The following is a 15,228-nucleotide window of genomic DNA, read 5'->3' on the forward strand; positions in this document are numbered from 1 at the left end:
CTGTCAATACCAGCAGATATGCAGAGAGCTATCGGATCCAGACCTATGCTGAATATGTGGGGACAAAGCATGAGGAGAAGCAGATCAAGAGAAAGTGGACAGAAGATAGTTGGAAGGAGGTTGAGAGAAAGCGGTTAAACACGCAGTGCATCTCCTATGCTTTGCAGAATCACTGTTACCACGCCAATAGGTAAGAGTTCTTGGCTGTCGATTTGAAAGGGCAGCGTCGTTCTAGCAAAGCTCTTCTCGCTGCTTCTTATAGGACTGTAAGTAGTAAATCTGACTTGTGAAAAAGACTTTTTTCTAACTTTTCACATAATATCAGAAGTTACTACTCCATTAATTCCTTCTGTGCTATATAGACCAGTTCAGTTAACATTCACAAAACCCTGATGAGGCAGACAAGGGGATACATCTTATTCCCATTTTAGGGGTGAAGAAACAGGGGCTCTATGACTTGCCCACCATTTAGTAAGAAAGCCAGGGTCAGAGGTGAACTCTTCTGTCTGATCTCTTCCTCTTCCCAGGCTGCCACGTTGCTTCTGGCTGAGCTTCTGAACCCCTTTCATAGCCCACGTAGACACTGCACCACATGCCTGCTGTAGAAAGAGAACTTGATACACACTTCCTTTACTTACCTGTATTCCTACTTTCAGAAGATAAGTGCTGGTGATATTTTAGAATCTTTGTGAAACTATAAAACATAGGTATAGAAATTGTGGGGGGGGGAGTTCCTTATAGAAAATTGTAAAGAAGAGAAAAGTGTGAATTAACAAAGAAAAAATTAGCCGTAATCCCACCACCCAGAAGCAACCACTGTTAATATTCTGGATTGCCCTCCCTACTTTTTTTTTTTTTTCCTCCCTACTTTTTAAATGGTTTTTTAGAGATTTTTAAAATTGAGGTATAATTAACATACCTCATATTATAACATAATAAAATATACAGATCTAAAATGTTTAGTTCAAGGAGTTTTAAGTTACATACACACAGGTGACCACCACTGAAAGCAAGATGTAGGACATTTCTATCTCCCCGCCTCAAAATTTTGTTGTGCCCCTTTTCAAGCAACTCCAAGCCCCCAGTGTCCTAAGCAACTATTTCAAATTTCTATCACTGTGGATTAATTTTGATTATTCTCGGAATTTATAAAAAATGGAATCATTTGGTATTATGTTTGGTTTCTTTCACTTAACCTGTTTTTGAAATTCATCCTTAATGTTGTGTGTATCAGGAGTACGTTAATTTTTTTTTAAATATATTTATTTATTTTTGGCTGCGTTGGGTTTTCTCTAGTTGCGGTGAGCGGGGACTACTCTTTGTTGCGGTGCGCGGGCTTCTCATTGCAGTGGCTTCTCTTGTTGTGGAGCATGGGCTCTAGGCATGTGGGCTTCAGTAGTTGCGGCCCTCGGGCTCTAGAGTGTAGGTTCAGTAGTTGCTCCCCGGCATGTGGGATCTTCCTGGACCAGGGTTCGAACCCATGTCCCCTGCATTGGCAGGCGGATTCTTAACCACTGCACCACCAGGGAAGCCTGAGTACGTTAATTTTTATTATTCAGTATTACTTCATTGTATGAATATACAGCCTTAACCTGGTCTTCTGTTGGTGGACATTTGGGTTGTTTCCAGGTGGGACTATTATAAATCAGGCTGCTATGAACATTTCTATAAAAAATTTTTTGTGGGCATATGTTTTCATTTCTGTTGAGTAAATATCTAAGATTAGAATTGTTGGTTCTTAGGATAGATGTATGTTAAACTTTATAAGAACAACCGAACAGTTCTCCAAAGTGGATGTACCATTTTATATTCCCCCAGTATTATATGAAAGTTCCAGTTGCTCCACATCCTTGACAACACTTAGTGCTGTCAGTCTTTTTTAGCCATTCTAGAAGAGATAAGATGGTATTGCATTGTGATTTTAATTTGCATTTCTCTTGTTGACCACCTTTTTGTGTGCTTCTTGACCATTCAAATATCTTCTGCTTGAGGTGGATATTTAAGTCGCTTGCCCATTTTCTAATTAGGTTGTTTGTCTTTTTACTGTAGATTTGTAGGTGTTCTTTTATATATTCTGGATACACATCCTTTGTGCTGCAAATACGTTTTTTGAGTCTGGGGTAGTATATTCATTTTATTAGTGATGTATTTTGATGAGCAGATATTTTTAATGTTGATGAAGTCCTATTAATTTTTTTTTGTTAATGGTTAGTGGGTTTTTTCCCCATTCCAAAACTTTGCCTACCTAAGGTTACAATTATTTTCTAGAAACCTTTCTTCTAGAAGGTTTATAGTTTTAGCTTTTACATTTAAGTCTGATCCATTTCAAATTAATTTTGTATGAGATAGGAGTCAGGGTTTAGTTTTTTCCATATGGATATCTAGTTGTTCTGGCAACATTTGTTAAAAAGACTTTTCTTTCCTTGTTAAATTAACTTGACACTTCTGTCAAAAATAAATTGACCATGTATGTTTAGATCTATTTCTGGATCTGTTCCACTCATTTTTATACTATTCTTATGCCAATACCACACTTGCTTTTTTCTGACTTTATAGTAAGTCTTAAAATCAGGTAGCATAAACCCTCCAACATTGTTCTTTTTCATATTGTTTTGACTATTCTAGATCCTTTGTATTCCACATAAATTTTAGAACGATCTTGTCTTCACTAGACCTGTTTTATAGTTTTTACTGTAGAAGTCTTACATGTCTTATGTTAATTTTTCTCTAAATATTTATCTTATTTATGCTATCAGAAATGGAATTGTTTCTTAAGTTTCATTTTCAAATTGTTTGCAGCTTCTCTATAGACATATAATTAATTGTTGTATATTGACCTTGTATCCTGCAACGTTTTAAAATTCACTTATTCTGATAGGTTGGGTTTTTTCTTAATATTCTGCAGAGTTTTTAATTTACACAGTTTTATTTCTTTTCCAATCTTTATGTCTTTTATTTCTTTTTCTTGCTTTATTGTACCAACTAGCACCTTTGGTATATTGTTAAAGTGGGAAGAGTAGATATCCTTGCCTTGCTTCCACTATTAGAGAGGGGAAGTTAGTTCAGTGTTTCCCCTTGAACTATAATTCTTAGGTTGTCCATACAAGTCTTTTTTCAGGATGAGAAAGTTCTCCTCCATTTCCAGTTTGCTAAGACTTTGTATCATGAATAGATGTTGGATATTTTCAGATGCTTTTTCTGTATCTTTTAAAATTGTCATATGGTTTTTGCCCTTTGTAAGTATCTTGCATGACATTGATTGGTTTTTGAATGCTTAATTGGATTTGTATTCCTGGGAGAAATTCCACTGGGTCATGATGTATTATCCTTTTTACATGTTGGATTTGAATATACTGTTAAATTTTTTTTTATCTTTGTTCATGAGGATGAGGAATATTAGATTGTAATTTTCTCTTTTTTTACATCTTTGTCAAGTTTTGGTTCAGGATTATTCTGACCTCATAAAACTAGTATAGTTAAGAATTTCCTCTTCTATTATTTTGTGACAGTGTGTATAGGACTTTTTTTTTTTCCTAAATTATTGGTTGGGTTTACTAGTGAAGACATCTGGGCATAAGAGTTTTTTATGGAAAGGTTTTTGATTATGAACTCAATTTCTTTAATAGATATGGGACTATTTAGCTTTTCTATTTCTTCTTGTATCACTTAGGAATTTAGTTTTCCAAGGAATATTCCATTTTATTTAAGTTGTCAAATTTGTTAGCATAAAATTATTAGCTGAAAATACTCCCTTATAATTTCAGTATCTGTAGGATCTATATTTATGTCCCTTTAAAAATTCCTAATACTAGTAATTTGTGTTTTCTCTCTCTTTTCCTTGCTAGGTGTTTATCAATTAATTCTTTCTAAGAACCTACTTTTAACTTTATTGGTTTTTCTCTATTATATTTGTGTCTTGCTTTTTCATTTATTTATACTCTTCTTATTATTTCTTCTGCTTATTTGAATTTAATAGTTTTGGATTTAATATGTTATTCTCCCATTGTAAGGTGGGAACTTAACTCCTCGATTTTATGTTTCTTCTTTTCTAGTGAATTTCCTTTAGTTTTTGCTTAACTGCCTTCCACATATTTTGATGTGTTGTCTTTTCACTATCATCTATTACAAAATATTTTCTAATTTCTCTTGTGCTTTCTTCTTTAACACATGAGTTATTTAGAACTTCTTTGATAATTATTGAGACTTATTTATGGACTGACATGTGGTCTGTCTTGGTGCATGTTCTATGTGGACTTGAGTGAGTGTGATATTCCATTAATATCATTTTAAGTTATTTTGGTTCATGGTTTTGCTCAGCTCTTCTATATCTTTACTGATTGGGGTCTTTTTGGGGGGGGTGGTTGTCTACTTTTTCTTTTAGCTACTGAGAGTGGTATTGAAATCTCCAACTATGGTTGTGGATTTAATTCTCCATTAATTATATCAATTTTTGCTTCATGAAACTGTTTTGATAGGTATATGCCCATTTTGGATTGGTATGTCTTCTTAATGAATTGCCCCTTTTATCGTTGTGGAAGATTTCTCTTCAGTTCTAGAAATAACCTTTTTTTGATGTTTATTGTGTCCTATATTAATTAACATAGCCACTCTTGTTTCTTGTAGGTGTTTGCCTTTTACTGGCAACTTATTTGTCTTTATAATTAAAGTAGGTTTCTTATAAACAGCTTATGGTTGAGTATTGCTTTTTTATCCACTCTGACAATCCCCGCTTTTTATACTTAATCTAATTAATGATACAGGTGAGCCTGTCTTCCATCTTGGTATTTGTTTCCTACTTGTCCTGCTCGTTCTGTGTCCTTCTGTTTTCTGTCGCTTTTTGGATGAATTGTGTGTTATTTAGTACTTACTGATATTATAGCCTCCCATTTTATCTTCCCTGTCAACTTTTTGCTTATACATTTTTGTGTTATTTTTTGTCATTGCTCCAGAGTAATGGTTGGCAAACTGTAGTCCATAGGCCAAATCAGGCCCACATGTTTTTTGTTTGTTTGTTTGTTTGTTTTGCGGTACGCGGGCCTCTCACTGTTGTGGCCTCTCCCGCTGCGGAGCACAGGCTCCGGACGCGCAGGCTCAGCGGCCATGGCTCACGGGCCCAGCCGCTCTGCGGCATGTGGGATCCTCCCGGACCGGGGCACAGACCCGTGTCCCCTGCATCGGCAGGCGGACTCTCAACCACTGCGCCACCAGGGAAGCCCTATAAAGTTTTATTGGAACACAGCAGTGCCTATTAATTTACATACTGCCTCTGACTGCTTTGCATTACGGTGGCAGATTTGGGTAGTTGTGACAGAGACTGTGTGGCCCACAAAACTCAAAATGTTCACTATCTGTTCCTTTACAGAAAAGTTTGCTGATCCCTGCTCTAGAGCTACTCTGCCCAGTGGTAGCCACTGACCACATGTGCCTAACAAGTACTTCAGATGTAGCTAGTCCAAACTGAGATGTGTTGTAAATTTAAAACACACACCTGATTTTGAAGAATTGATTACATGTAGAAATGATAATATTTTTGATATATTGGGTGAAATAAACATATTATTAAAATTATTTTCATTTGTTTCTTTTTATTTATGTTTTAATGGTGGCTCCTAGAAAATTTAAAATTGCGTATCTGGCTCACAAAATATTTCTGTTGGCCAAGCACTGCTCTAGAGATTATAATACGCCTCTTTAATTTATCCCAGTTTATCTTCAAGTGAAAATTACATTGCCTCATGAACAATGTAAGATTCTTACAAGAGTATATTTCCATCAACCCCCTCCCATCCTTTGTGATCTTCTGGCTCATATTTTGCTTCTACATTTTGTAAGCTTGATATGTTGTTGCTTTTGTTCCTTTTCTCTCTCTCTCTTTCTTTAAAAGTTAATACTCTTAAGAAAATAAGGGACTAAACTATGGGGGAGATGACATAAGTATAAACATAAAAATTCAGGCATAATTAGAGGGATCCAGTTAAGATGGTGCAGGGCCCTTATGGTTGGCTCTTTGACTCACTTCTTTGGCTCTAGAGAATTGATCTGAGACCTTGGAAGACACATCACAACAGCCGAGCTTCTAGGGTTGGCTGTTAGTGTTGCCCATAGAGGTGGATGTCCATTTCTTCTGCTGTTGCATTGGTATTGTGGCAGCAGGCTTCTTTTCTTTTCTATAATAGATTCAGAATATTCAAGGAGTTTATAGTTGATTACTGGACAAAAGATGGGGCTTTGGGAAACTGGACTGGACATAAATTTGCTTGAGAAGGGAAAAAGGAGATTTGGTTTGGTGGCAAGAGCTCTGAATAAGTACAGGTTGGCATGGTGTTTGAAGAATCCTCCTTTACAGTGGAAGCGAAAACATTTAAGATATCACTAATAGATATTTAGTCCCCATAAATAAACACTGATGTTTGAAACAGTCCTGAAAAGCAGATGCTATTACCATTCTCATTTTATTAACGATGTTCTATAATTAAAGAAAATGGTTTTCCAAAGCCACTTTGCCCTTACAGAGATTTGTTCAATCATGTCTAGGGGTTATGTGCCCTTTGGCTTATTTCAACTGTTGGGAAAAACCCTTTGGTCAGTCTCTTCCTTCTAGCCTTCCCTTTCTGTGAAACTAAATTTCAGCCTTCCTTGAAAATGTAGTAGCTCCTGGGAATTCCTGCTTATGTAGGAAATGCTAAAGCATATATCAAAACTGTGGTTTTCAGATTTCATATAATTTTCATCTAAGTTAGCAGTTAGTAATTGAATGTGCATATTACATTAGGAAATAGGGGCTGGGGTGGGGAGCCCTTTAGAGACAAAGAAGAATTCTGATGAAGCAGACTGTGTTCCAGGACCCACTGCTTACACATTTATTCATAAATGGGCCTGTGGAGCAAGTGTTTTCTCTCCTCCGACTGAAAAATGCCTTAGAGACAACCAAGGCCACAGAGTGGAAAGGGAACTGACTTCTAGGCAGCTGGACAAACAAGGGTTCTAGCTTGGGTTCTTTCCCAAGGGTACCTTGGGAAAGACCTCATTCACTCTTCCCTTTGGTGAATACCAGCAAGAACCCAGGATTTGTCTCTGTTTTCTCATCTTAAGTGAGGCATTTTGTCAGGAAGAATGTTAAAGTTCCTTCTAGCTCTTAAATTCCAAGTGTTTTTACACTGTACACAGTGTAGGGCATGAAGAGGAAACTGATACAAACTCTTGAGGCCCTTTGAGTTAGATTTTTGAAAATCCCTGTAGCAGGAGAACTTTTGTTTAAGAGGTATATAATAAAAATAAGATTGAGTGAACCTATGAAAACCCTTTACTACACTGAAATAATAAGGACAACACACCAAATAGAGAAAAGATCATTGACCCGTTCGCTGGGTACTGTCTTTCAAACTCCCATCTACCATCTGTATACTAGAATTTCTTTGAAGCTCTTTCTCCCCATGATTTCTAGATGGTTAGATACCACTCAGTCTGTAGCAGAAGAAACTTGTACCCAGCCCTTTTTGTCCTCTATGTCTTGGTCCTCTGTTTGCATATTCATTGCTTTCGTGCTTCTGTGGCTCCGACTGGTGGTCTCTCACCTTCAGACCCCACCCCTGCTGCCCCACCCCCCATCTCAGAATGTTTCCCTACAGCCTGAGCCCCGCCCCTCTTACCATGGGGGCCCCTCACTCCCTCTCAGTGTTGACATCCCTTGTTTCTTTTTTCTTGCCCCTGGTTCTACTGCAGGAATCTCCATTTAGCTTTGACTGCTGCCCTCTTCCTGGTTCTCAGCTGCATTTTCCTGGGGAAATTTCCTTTTTTTTAGTTCTTGCTCTCTTCTTGGTTCTATAGCTTAGGAACTGACTTTACATCTGTGTCTTTATATTAACCAAATGACATCTCCACAATTTGCATATCCCTTAGCTTCTGGAAAGGACTATAAAAGATTAGTCTAACTACCTTAATATCTTTCTTGTATTTGGGCAGAGTAAATGTTGGCAGATTGACTGTAGATCTTGTGAGTTACATATATTTTAGCAGAAAAAGTGTTTTCCTGTGACACTTTTTAAACCATTGGAGTGATAAATGCACATAATTTAAAAAAATTCACATAGTACAGGGGAATGTGAAATGAAGGGGGGAAAATCCTGGCTCCACACTCCCAGTTCTTTTTCCCAGTGGCAGCTACTGTTATCATTTTCTTCATTATCTATTATCACTATACTTTTAAATTATACCTCTATTTCTCATCTTCTTTGACTAATATATCTTGTTCACTTCTAAAAAAATTAAAAATTTAACACGTATATATTCTGTCTCTCTATATCTTGTTCACTTCTAAAAAAGATTAAAAATTTAACGCATATATGTTCTGTCTCTCTCTGTCTCCCTTCTCTCTTTGGTTAGTGCTGTTAATTTATTTATTTTTACTACTTTTTTGTATCTGTACATTTGTGCTTTCTTGAGAACCTGATTCCAAGAGATGGTAACGGGTATACAGCATCTATAATATGACTGTGTAAATGCAGTATTCTGAAGAGAAAAAGTTGCATAATGGGGCGCACAGAGAAGAAAATGTATTCCTATGCCATTAAAGCTTTGCTACCCAAAGGAGAGTCTCCCAAATATCCCAGCCTTTTGTGTGTAGATTTTTTTTGAGGGAAGTAATCTTTTCCTTGAGTGATTTTTTTTCTTTTTTGCGTATATAGTGTATGGTTAATAAACTCTGTAACAGTGTCTCTATTTTACCTTCATAATTGATAATGTTGCTTGAATATAGAATTCTAGATCCAAAATTTTATCCTTTCAGAACTTAAAATATGTTGCTTTCACCACTATAATCATTGATTTACGTTCCTGTTTTCCTTCAAGGCAGGTACAATGTTTTCTCTGTCTTTATGTCTCTAGCACATAACCTAGAGTCTGACCCAGAGGATGTACTCAGATGTTTGGTGACTAAATGAATGAATAAGTTCCTGAATGCCAGTCTCTGAGCTAGGTCTTTCATGTTTTATCTCATGTGATGCTCATAGCAGCACTGTGAGGGAGGTGAGGTTATCCCCATTTCACAGGACTCTTCCTGTCTTGATCACTGCTGAACTCCAAACAGGGCCAGGCATCTAGCAGCTGCTCCAAAAATTTTGGTTGACTGGATGAACAATCCAGAGTTTAAACTCAGGGAGATTAAACAATTCTCGACAAAGAACTGGGGCTTGAAACCAGGGTATCTGCAGAGCCCCGTTCTTTGCACTATCCATCATGCCCCCTATACATTTTCCCAGGTCTGGTATGCAGCTTTACCCTCAAGGGAAGAAAGTACTCAAACAGATTGCATCTAGGTACATGCCAAATAGGGGACTATTGTCTTAACTGTAATCACCACACATCTAAGAAAACATCTAAGAGCTTGTGTCTTTTCATTTAAAAGTGATATCCTAGGAAGCAGAAGAGAGGCCCTTTTGAATTTCTGCTTTAAAGAATGCCAAAACTTTTCATTACAGAAAAATTTCAAATATAAACAGAAGTAGAGAAAACAACACAACGAAGGCCTATCTAGCTATCACAAAGTGTCAACAGTCAGTGTGTGACCAGTCCTACTTAATCAGTACTCCTTCTCTCCCTCTCCCCTTCAGATAATTTTGAGATAAATCATAGAGAGCAAATCATTTCAGTCATGAGTCTGAAGATCATGATAAAAAAGATAAGCATATCATTTTTAAACAAAACTACAGTACTTCTACCACATACAGAAATTAATAACAACTCTTTAATATCAGATATCCGGTGTTCAGATTTTCTGTTCACAAACTTTTTAAAATAAGTGTTTTTTTTGACCTCTAGTTTCTAAACAAATTCACTTATTACATTTGGTTGATGTGTCTCATTTCTGTCTTAATCTCTGAATTCCTTCTCTCTGTGAATTCTCCCCTACCCCCCACTCCTTTGCAGTAGATTTAAGAAACCAAGTTGTTTGCTCTGTAGAAGTTCCCATATTCTGGAACATTCTTATAAGGTTGTATACCATGTTACCTTACTACTGTGTAATTAACTGGTAGTTAGATCTATACACTTGATCAGCTTCAGGGCTGAACTGAATGGCAAGACCGTTTCCTAGATGATGTTGTATATTTCCTGTTGCATCACATTGGGTGACACAAAAAGTCTTCTTTTCTCTATTTTTGTGATAAGATTGATCAAGTGGGTTCAGATGTTGCTGGCCTGGTTCATCTAATATGAAGTTCCCCCAGCAGTTTTTCACCTGATGGTTTTAGTAGCCATTAATGATCAATGGCTAGATTCATTATTTCATGAAGGGTTGCAAAACGCTAATATTATAGTTTGTTACTTCTTTATTTATTATTCCAGGTGCTCTTATTTAAAATAAAACATTTCTTCTCATCATCTATTTGGTTACCTGCAGATGTAGTTCATATAGAAAAAGCAGAACTAACTCTATTCTCACTCCCCAAAACACCTTTTTAAAACCAGTTTTCAGAAAAATTTGCTGGTTTCCTAGCACCTTCCGAAGGTGAGCAATGAAGTTTCTTTTGTTTGTTTGAATCATGGGTTTTTAAAAAATATATATTTTATATATTTTAGTACATTACAGTTGCCATTCTTTTTGATGCTCTAATTATCTTGTTTCTGACTGGTGAGAACCATTTCCAGTTGTCTCTTGAGTCTTCTAATAGCCCAGTAGTCTTTAATAGCTTTCTTTGACTTCTGATGTTCTTTTTTTAAAATATTTACCTACTTACTTACTTATTTATTTATGGCTTCGGGTCTTCGTTGCGAGGGATTTTGTTGCAGCATGCGGGATCTTCATTGCAGCACGTGGGCTTCTCTCTAGTTGTGTGTGGGCTCCAGAGCGCGTGGGCTCTGTAGTTGCGGCATGCAGGCTCTCTAGTTGTGACTCGCGTGCTCAGTAGTTGCAGTGCACGTAATTGCCCAGTAATTGCCCCACGGCATGTGGGATCTTAGTTCCCTGACCAGGGATCGAACCCACATCCGCTGCATTGGAAGGCAGATTGTTAACCATTGGACCACCATGACTTTCGATATTCTTGAGAAGATATTCCAGGCTCTTTCTGTACATTTCCTACCTTATATTTGGAATCAGCCATTTCTCCAAGGGCCCTGTTCCTTTTGATGGGAAATTGTATTTAGAAACCATAATCTGGGTTCAAAGGGTGTTTATTGATATTGGATTTGTCATTGTTTACAGCCTTTTTGAATGAAAAGAGCTAGCGTGAAAGTCTTCCCTCCATCCCTCCCTTCTTCCCTCCCTTCCTTTTTTTTTTTTTTCAGGTAAATTTATACTGATATTTCCAATTCCAGTAGACCCCAGGACTTATTTAACTTCTTTTAATTTTGTTTCTCTTTTTTCTTAGGCTGAAAATTTTGGTTCCTAATGATAGTAAATTAATTATTTATTTGTAACTTTACTACCATGTATAGTAGTTTTATCCTGCCATATATAATAGTTTCAAAATAACTCTCAGTATTATTACTAATAATATAATTATTGAAAAGAATTTTATTTTTTTGCTGTCATTTTTGTCCTTAGAGCATAGCAATGAACAGTCAAATTACCTTACTTTAAAGCCACTTGAAATAATTCCTTTTTGTGTGGTTAAGCTGCCAACTCAGTAAACACTTAGGTTTGTTTTATTTTTACTTCTAATGATTCTCTTTTTAAAAATTTAACTTTGCCTTATAATTATGTAAAACGTTTATGTGGTTCCACAGTCAAATCTACCAAGCCTCTCTCCCTGCCTCCTCCAACTTGTACCCGCCACTCTTGCCCCAGCCTTATGGTGACCAGTTTTGTTGTCAGTATATCCTTCCATTATTACAAATATATAAACAACTATGTATATGTGTGTGTGTGTGTGTGTGTATGTGTGTATGTGTGTGTGTATACCCCCACCTTTTGTTAGATGGTAATGGACTGCATGTACTTTTCCCCACCTTCCTTTTCTCACTTAGCTGTGTATCTTGGAAGTTACTCGTAGCCTCCTTCTCTTAAAATGTGATTCCTTACACTGCAAATGGTTTTACTGTTCTTCAGTCTCCTTAATAAAACACACTAACTAGCTAAACCTGGGTGTTTAATCCTAGTTTAAGTAATCAACCCTGTAGCAAAATTCATGAATGTTGTAGTAAGTTGCTTTGTGAAAAATTAATGCATGACCAGTGCTCTTGTTTGGATGAATCATTCTTCCTTTAACCTCTCTCATCTTCTTATCTCTTTCTCTGTCTCCATCAGTATAAAGATGTAAAGCTCACTGACACAGCATGCTTTTTGGAACATCTGCAGAACAATGAAAAACAAGAGAGAAAACTCATTTATGAAGCAGATTCTTCATTCCAGGCACTGTGCTAGATGCTTTACATCATTTAAAAAAATTCTCTAACAACTCAGTGAAACCCTTGGTTTATTCCTAATTTATCTATGAGAAAGTTGAGTCTCAGAGAAGCTAAACAATTTCGCTGAAGTTACACAGGATTCTAACTTACACGTCTTTTGGATCCATAGCCCAGTGCATTAAGTTGCCTCTTAGAAACCTGGCACATCATCTACACCTAAGAGTGTGCGTGTTTGAAAAAGATGCTGTCTCATTTGAATAAATCAAGTTTTCTTTAAAAAACCAAAACCAAAACCAAAAAAATCCTAGGTTGAAGAAGCCCTAAGGTTAAAACATCCAAATTTCAAACTTATTTCTTTGGGGAGAGGCTTAGATATCTAGTTCCATAGATCATCAGTGTAAGACTGTCGTTTTTTTCATTTTTTTTTTTTTATAATTTTATTTATTTTTGGCTGCGTTGTGTCTTCATTGCTGCACACAGGCTTTTTCTAGTTGGGGCGAGTTGGGGCTACTCTTTGTTGTGGTGCACGGGCTTCTCATTGCAGTGGCTTATCTTGTTGTGGAGCATGGGCTCTAGGCACGCAGGCTTAACTAGTTGCAGCATGCGGGCTCAGTAGTTGCAGTGTGTGGGCTCAGTAGTTGTGGCATGCGGGCTCAGTAGTTGTGGCTCGCGGGCTGTAGAGCACAGGCTCAGTAGTAGTGGCACATAGGCTTAGTTGCTCCTCGGCATGTGGGATCTTCCAGGACCAGGGATTGAATCCATGTCCCCTGCATTGGCAGGTGGATCCTTAACCACTGCACCACCAGGGAAGTCCCTAATTTTTTTTTAAAGAAACAGAAGTGACCCTGGGATGTACAAGCCAATATCAGAAGTACTGAGGTGTCATCCTTCAGATGCTCAGCTCTGGTCATCCCCTTAGTAGTGGCCTTTGGTGGATTGTTTGGTTGATTTTAAGTAGAGGGACTGCAGCACATCCAGAGGAAAGTGACTTAGTTATGAAAGGAAGGGGAGGTGTTGAGTCTGCTCAGCCTGGAACAGTAGCTGGAGGGAAGGGGCAGTAGGAACCACCATCAGGATTATGAAATGCCGTAATCAGAAAAGCAGTGGTCCTTTATCCTCGCAGAGGACTGAGGAAGAACCCTGAAGGGGATTAAGTAGCATTATTAGTCTTGTTTCTCTGATAAGAAAACTCAGAGAGGAGAAGTGTCTTGCTCCAGATCACAGAGCTGGTGCTGTCGTAGATGCTTTCGTGTTTTATAATAGCAGTGATATTTGAAAATTAATGTTTTCTTTCCACAGCTTCATGTTATTTATTTAATTAACCATAATTAAAAGTAATTATCTGTGTTTCTAATAATGTGTTATATTATTCGTTCTTTCTTCGTATGAGTATAATTTTTTTTAATGATGCTAACAATTGAAATTGCCCTCAACACACTTAGATGATAGGGAAGTGAAATGCTATTTTTCACATGTCTAAATACAAAACAGATTTCCTGTTTGAGGTACTCAGGTCGTGTGCAGTTAGGATTATTCCTATTTGTAGTATAGTTTTAGCTAAAATAAAGTGTGAAATATGTAAATCCTGTATTTAATTTCCAGGTGTAGAAATCTGGCAGTTCATTTTCCTGGCAGTTCTTTTTTTTTTTTTTTTTCTGGCAGTTCTTTTTTGACACTTTATGCTTTTAAAAAATGCTGCTAGTACACTGTAAGCCAGCAGAAGCCAAAGTGCTTGTGTTTTGGGGGCTGGTGTGAGGATGCAGAGTGGCTGCTGTGACCCAACACCAAGTTTGTCATTGTACTGATAGGAGTTCCATGTTTAAATACTGTCTACAGGTTTGACATTCATCCTTTTGTCCATTCAAGGATCACTGAAGAAAAGATTTCACTTCATTCCGCTGCATCACTGGTAGTTCAGAAGCCAGATGCTTGCCAGATAGGAGCCTTCAGATCCTGCCTTTTGTGCCCCTTTTTCCCAAATGCAAAAGAACTAAAATCTGCTGTATATTTTTAAATCTCCACTTCCAATGTAGAACTAATTATAGAATATAAGTAGTGGCTAAATGGATGTTTACTATACAATTCTTCAAACTTTTCTATGTATTTAACGTTTTCCTAATGTTGGGGGAAAATGGAACTGTGCCTTCTAGAAACCTTGTATGTTTCCAACAGAGCAGGGCAGTTTGGGTGGTTCTTGATGATCTGCAGGTTCCAGGCACCTGTGAGCTAACAAATGGATGTCTAGGTGATGGCTTACCAGCCCCCCCTCCCACCCACTGGGGGGCTGCAGGAACACTCCCCTCTTACCCTTCCAGCCATCACAGTCATGCTATTCAACCTACTCATGTTGCTCACACCTTCCTCTACTCTTCTTTCTCTTCCTCACCTCCTTTCCTGATGCTTTGCAGAGGTAGTAGACAACTACCTCTGAAGGTAGTAGACAACTACTACCTTTGCAGAGGTAGTAGACAACTACTACCTTTGCAGAGGTAGCAGACAACTACCTCTGAAGACTGGGATCAACATCATCTCTAAAAACGTGAACCTTTTGCCCACTGCAGGACAGGGAGGGAGCAGAGGAGGCACTGGCATTTAAGTGTCTGCCGTGTGCCAGGCACTGTAACATGTGGTATTTTGTTTTCTTACTTAATCCTCACAATAACCTATTTTATAATTGAGGAGACTGAGACTCACAGAAGCTAAAGGAACTTGTCCTGAGTCTCAAAACCAGTAAATGACAGAACCCAGATTTTCATCCCAGATCCCGTTCATGCTCTTTCCAGAATGCCTGCTGTCTTCTCACATATCCATTTGTGATCCTTCCCCACCACCAGAAATGCCTTCTGACATGCTTTCCATGCCACATGGAATCCTTGGGATTTC

At 37.6% G+C, this 15,228-nt stretch overlaps 1 protein-coding gene across 5 annotated transcripts in view; it reads left to right on the plus strand.

Annotated features, from left to right (window-relative positions):
* Positions 1–15,228, plus strand: part of PARN (poly(A)-specific ribonuclease) — a 161,549-nt gene that overhangs the window by 114,788 nt on the left and 31,533 nt on the right. For 4 of the 5 annotated variants that reach the window (XM_089896128.1, XM_089896126.1, XM_022552175.3 and 1 more), the window contains one exon: positions 1–190. The exons of the other annotated variant lie outside the window; for it this stretch is intronic. In XM_089896128.1, coding sequence (XP_089752254.1) covers positions 1–190 — 190 coding nt within the window. The remainder of the gene's footprint in view (positions 191–15,228) is intronic. 5 annotated transcript variants of the gene reach the window in all.

This window comes from Delphinapterus leucas, chromosome 15 (assembly GCF_059928025.1).
Source record: "Delphinapterus leucas isolate spDelLeu-1000000601 "Yukka" chromosome 15, BTC_Dleu_Yukka2, whole genome shotgun sequence".
In the NCBI taxonomy this organism is placed as follows: domain Eukaryota; kingdom Metazoa; phylum Chordata; class Mammalia; order Artiodactyla; family Monodontidae; genus Delphinapterus; species Delphinapterus leucas.